Source organism: Frankliniella occidentalis, unplaced genomic scaffold, assembly GCF_000697945.3.
Source record: "Frankliniella occidentalis isolate FOCC.00 unplaced genomic scaffold, Focc_3.1 Scaffold116, whole genome shotgun sequence".
NCBI lineage: Eukaryota > Metazoa > Arthropoda > Insecta > Thysanoptera > Thripidae > Frankliniella > Frankliniella occidentalis.
The window spans coordinates 193,549-198,889 of NW_026267244.1; the positions used below are offsets into that span (position 1 = coordinate 193,549).

Consider the following 5,341-nt stretch of genomic DNA (forward strand, 5'->3'; position numbering starts at 1 on the left):
ACGCCACGCCGCTCCCGACGCGCTGCTCACGGGCGTGGGGTGCTAATGCGCGCAGCGGCCCTGGCGTGCCGTGCCGTGCCCCGGCGTTGTCAAGTCGTTGAGCTGCTCAGCCCAGCCGCCATGGCCGTGCACGTATACAGTACACGCGTGAATATAATAAGATTTGGGATTTGGTTTAGAGGTTAGGGTGGCCTTATCCGCCGATTCTTTCATGTTTCCGGCTATTCCACGGTTATTCCCTCATTCATTGCCGCATTGACTCATTCGGCGTAGGCCTCTGTGGCGGCCCTTAGGCTGGCGAGCATCGCCCCCCGACGCAGGCCCCTGTGCTGTGCGCCCTTAGGCTCCCGCACCCTGCCTCGCTCCGCCCCGCCCTGGGGTTGGGTTGGGGTCGTCGACCTTGGCGTCTGGCGGCGCGGCGCGGCGCGGCGCGGATGTGGTGCCGGCCGGTGCCGCTCAGTGCCGCTCCACGGCTGCACCTCGGGACGGGAAGGGGACGGTCCATAATGCCGAAGCTCGTGTAATTATTGCTCTTGTTGTTCTCAGGCTACCTGCTCACCCGGCAGGAGGGCAAGATGGGCTCGCCCGAGAAGCCCCTCTCGGACCTGGGGCTCATCTCGTACCGGTCGTACTGGAAGGACGTGCTGCTCGAGTACCTCTGCAACTTCGGCGGCAAGGAGCTCATGGTGAAAGGTAAGTGGAGGGTAGAGGGTCCCTATCAGGGTGCCGTCGCTTCTCTTGCGCGTCCGACCCGCGGGGCAGGGGCAGGATGCAGTCGGCTGCGGGGTTCGGCTCGGCTGGTCCACCGGCCCCGCCGCGACTCGAAATAGACCGTCTGGGGTGCGTTCGGTTAAGCCACCGCCTTGTCTTTAGGCCCGCGTCTTCACATTCGAAAAATAAAGAGGAAGGCGAAACGAAACAAAACAGAAAAAGAACCTGCTGTGCGCCTAATGTGAACGCGTGACCTCAACGTGTAATTTTAGAAGACCCGCTCGGGTAAAGGGCGAGTAAAAGAGGAAGGGAAAAAAAAGACAGATTTTCCTCGAACTAAGTTTAGAGTTTGGATTCATTGCCCCTTTCAAACGACGAGCACTCAGCCGTTAATGTGTGCACGTAAATGATGGCAAGTTCCTCGGATGGCCTCGACGTTTTTGGTTATCCGATAATCCCCCTCTCCAGCCCAACTTTGAGGGCGCTCTTGAATTTGTTAATTTCTTTTTATGCACTTTGTTTGGAAATGTTGCGAGGACGATACCTTTGTGACATGTTGCAGACATCAGCCAGGAAATGGCTATCAACCCGAGCGACATCGTGAGCACACTGCAAGCCATGGGCATGATCAAGTACTGGAAGGGCAAGCACATCATCCTCAAGAAGCAGGTAAAAGCAGTTAACTTTTTATTTGTTGTATTTACTTTATCTTACAAATGTGCATTCGTGAGTGGTGCCTCGGCTAGGCACTAATTGCAATTTGAATTAATTTCCCCTTCTTCCTCGTTAGTATCGTTTGTTGCCCGTTTTATTGTTTTACCCCTCATTTTTATTTTTGCTTTCCACCGTTGTTGTATTTGGTGGCTGCTCAGCTTCATTTCCTGTTCGTTAAAATGATAAAATGAAGTAAGTGGCTTTAGGCCGAGACGAGCCGAGTCGTTTTTGCTGTGCTCTTCGACGTCTCGAAAGGTTCGCAGTCTGAGCTCGCGCTGCTGCCAGATATAACTACCAAAGTCTGTAAAAGACGTTAAAGCTACCAGTATGTGACAGGTCCTAGGCGTACGAAGCAGTAATTTTGTTTTCAATGTTGTCCTTTGTTCTGCTTGTGTGTGTAATGTGTTTGTGTGTTTGGCGACTCACCGCACGAAGGATTGTGTTCCACTCATAGCTATGCAAAGCTTGCCTTTAAATTTTAATTTTCTAGCCTCACGTTCAAATGAGCCTTGTAGTCTCACTCACGCCCCTCGCTGCTGCGCCTCGCTGCTGCATTGCTGCATGTTCCCTCCTCCTCACCCCCCGCGCCCTGCGTGTGGCTTGGCCTTTTTGTGTTTCCAGGATGTGATGACCGTCTACCGAGAGAAAAAGAAGCGCCGTAAGCCAGAACCCCCAGAAGTTGTGCTCGACCCGCAGTGCCTGCGTTGGAAGCCCTACGTGGCGACCACGAGCCCCACCAGCTGACAGTCAGGCCCCTCCGCCCCGCCGCCGCCGCCGCCACCACCGTCGCCGCGCCCCGCCGCCTCAGCGCCTAGAGAGACTCATAGGGAGAGAGGCGTCAACTCGGGGGCCCGCACGCTGCGCTGTGATTGGGTCGGCACTGGGCGGCTCCGTCGGCCAGCCTAACATCTGGCCTCACAGAGGCAGGGAGTTGCGAACCCTCCGGAGCCCGCCGGGCTCCGGCGAGCCCCCTAGGGTCAGGCGACACAGATGCGCGGCAGCGCTGCACCGGAGTGCGCCCGGCGGCGCTGCCGAACGTCGTCCGAACGACCGTCGGGGTGCATTCGGCACGTCCGCCCGGCCAACCAGCGAGCGCAGCGCCTAGCAGCGCCGACCCAATCACAGCGCAGCGCCCAGGACCTCGAGTTGACGGCTCTCTCCCTATGAGTCTCTCTATCAGCGCCGCACTGGCCCGTGGGGCGTAGCAAGGCGTAGAGCGCGACGGCTCAGTAGGTTCACGCCCCGCCACGCCCCGACTGCTCACAGCTGACCCCTTTCTGCAGAGGGGTTGCCACGTCTAATCGATTATCGATCAATCGATTAATAATAACGCCGGCATTTCCACTGCGCTACGCGTAGGGTGCAAGATGGCGGCGGCAGCCGTGGTTTGACAGGGCTCTGAATGCGTCCTCCGCTTGCCTCCCTGCCGCCCTTCCTCTCCGTCACGGTCGTGCCGCCCGCCTCCAAAAGCTTACACTGTGTCTGTCTTGCACGTGTAGTGTATGTAGTAGTGAGTTGTGTCGCTTGTGCATGTGAGGCGTGAAGTGAAGTAGTGACAGGGATGGGGTGAGGGGAATACTTCACTTGTTTACCGCAGGTCTCAAAAAGACCTATAGAAGAAGGTACGTTTTCGAGTGTAGACAAAAAGGGTACGATCGATGTCGCCTTTGCCCTTTATATGCATGCGAGGGACAGGGGCTGGGGTGGGGGAGGAGGGACATGTAAAGGGGGCGTGGTCACGGGGTGGGGGTGGGGTGAAGGGAACAGAAGAAGGTGTACTTTCGAGTCTCGACAAAAAGAGTATACGATCAATGTAGCAGCCGTGCGTGCCAATATATTGTGAGGGAATGACATACGGATAGGAAGGGCCTTACTTAATGTGTGTTGATGGGGTGAAGGGGGACAAAGAAGTAGGTGAACAGTGTCTACAGTCTATTTACATCTGTGTAAGTCATGGGGTTTTTAGCGGGTTGGGAAACTTGAAAATGTGCAATGTTAGTATTGTTTTAAAACTGCCAAAAGTGAGCAGGGGTGTGTACTTTAGATTCGTGCCAAGAGGGGCAGTTTTGGGGGTGACGGACTCCGATCCTGAGTGGATCACATCGGCCAGGGACCACCGACCACCGTGCTCACCCCCTTGGCGCCCTCGTGTTCCAGGACGTGCTTGAGGACTACCAGGAGCGGTCCAAGCGCCGCAGCCCGGTATTCAAGGAGCTGGACCCCAAGTGCCTCCGGTGGAGCCCGTGGTTGGCGCCGAGCACCGCGGTCCCCGGGCCCGGGCCCGCCTGATCCAGGCTCCCGGGGGCCCCGCCATCTGGCGGGGACCCCCAGGCCAAGCAGGCGACCGCCGGCCCCAGCAGGGGCAAGGCGCCGCCCAGGCTTGGCCACCACGGCTACCTCGCCCTGGCCGCCGCCTCGAGCTCCGGCGTGGGGACCAGCGCGGGGTCCGCCGTCCCCGCCAAGGCCCCCGGCAAGCAGCGCGATCGCCACGGCCCCCGCGGGGCGGGCGCGAGCGGCAGTGCGGGCGGCGGCGGCGCGGGCGCGGGGGCCGGCAGGGCGCACCGCTAGGGGCGGCCCGCGCAGTCGCCCTGTCTCAGCCCATCGTGCCGCCGCGAGAGGACGCCGCGCTCGCGGCGGGACGATGCCCTGACACCGCGCGAATGTGCGGAGCCGACCCCCGGGGCCATCATGACCCCCGCGGTGGTGGCAGAGTTCAGGAGGAACCTGGCGCTGTGCGCGCGGGCCTGTCTCAACCGACTGGCCTCGCCGTGGTACCTGTGATCTCATGGGCCGCGGGGCCGCACCGTGGCGTGCCTCACGGCGTGCCCCATGGCATGCCTCTCGGCCTGCGCTCCAAGGCCGGACCCGGTGCACAAGCCTCTCACTCTCTGCGTCTCTTCCACTTTTCTCGCCCGTACCGATGACGTTTGACATTCAACGGAGCCGCAGTCGCGGTTTCTTTGGATGTCGAGTGCATTGTTGAGGAGGATTGAAATGTTTCGTACTTATTTATGTGAAAGAGTTCTGATTTGTACCTGTTATTGTCTTGTGCTTAGTCTAGTATAATGTAAATATGTACATACAGAGGGAAAAGTTTATCGTTTTAATTTGTGTTGCCCGGTGAACTGTAATTTGTATTTTAATTTATGCGTGTGTGTATGTGTGTTTTCTAGCGTGTACACAATATTTTATGAGTTATTTTTAATTATTATATTGTGAGTTTTGTGACTTAACGTTTCGAGGAATTTTGTTGTTAGCCTAGGTTGTGTTCTGGCTCCAATGAGACTTTTAGAATATTTTTTAATTGTTTTAATTGTAAAAGTGCAGAAATTGTGGGCCTACTCATAACATCATGTACACAAATTTAGGTGGAGTGTTTTTTAACCTAATTTTGGCGATTTATTTTGTGTGTTTGATCATGTCTACACATGATGAGGTCCTACATGTTTTGACGTTGTCACTGCACGCTGTTTAACTTTTAATCACTTTTGTGAAAATACTTGTTTTTGAAACCATTTTACCTTTTCGACATATGGCATTTTACCTAATCAATTTTTATAAATGTAGATGACTCCTTTCTGCGATGTAGATTATTTGCGTCATCGCTGGATCACTTTCTACTCTTCATATCAGGCCAAGAGCAATAAAAACTAGCAAATAACCTGCTGGGAAGGTGTAGTGATAGTGAAACCACTTGTGATATTACAGTTGTCTGTATAGTGTTAAGAATTTATGATTAGATTAATTTTTTTTACAGAAAATGCTATATTATATATATACATATATATTGACTCTTGAGTCTACCGTTTCACGCCAACGTGTCTGTGTTGTATGAAATGAATTTTGAAGTGAAAATTTGAATAAAATGGAATTAATTAAGTTTTATTGCATCCATGTATTCCTTCTGACCTGTAGG

General features: G+C 54.7%; 1 protein-coding gene across 2 annotated transcripts in view; it reads left to right on the forward strand.

The window, feature by feature from the left end:
- LOC113207969 (histone acetyltransferase KAT7) overlaps positions 1-5,305 on the forward strand; it is a 27,021-nt gene extending 21,716 nt beyond the window's left edge. The window contains exons 9-11 of one of the 2 annotated variants that reach the window (XM_026424762.2): positions 547-693; positions 1,274-1,380; positions 2,047-3,117. In XM_026424762.2, coding sequence (XP_026280547.1) covers positions 547-693; positions 1,274-1,380; positions 2,047-2,169 — 377 coding nt within the window. In that variant the 3' untranslated portion in view covers positions 2,170-3,117. Of the gene's footprint in view, positions 1-546; positions 694-1,273; positions 1,381-2,046; positions 3,118-3,582 lie in introns of those variants that run through there. The other variant, XM_026424761.2, reaches the window with a different exon arrangement.
- Positions 5,306-5,341: the final 36 nt, after the last annotated feature.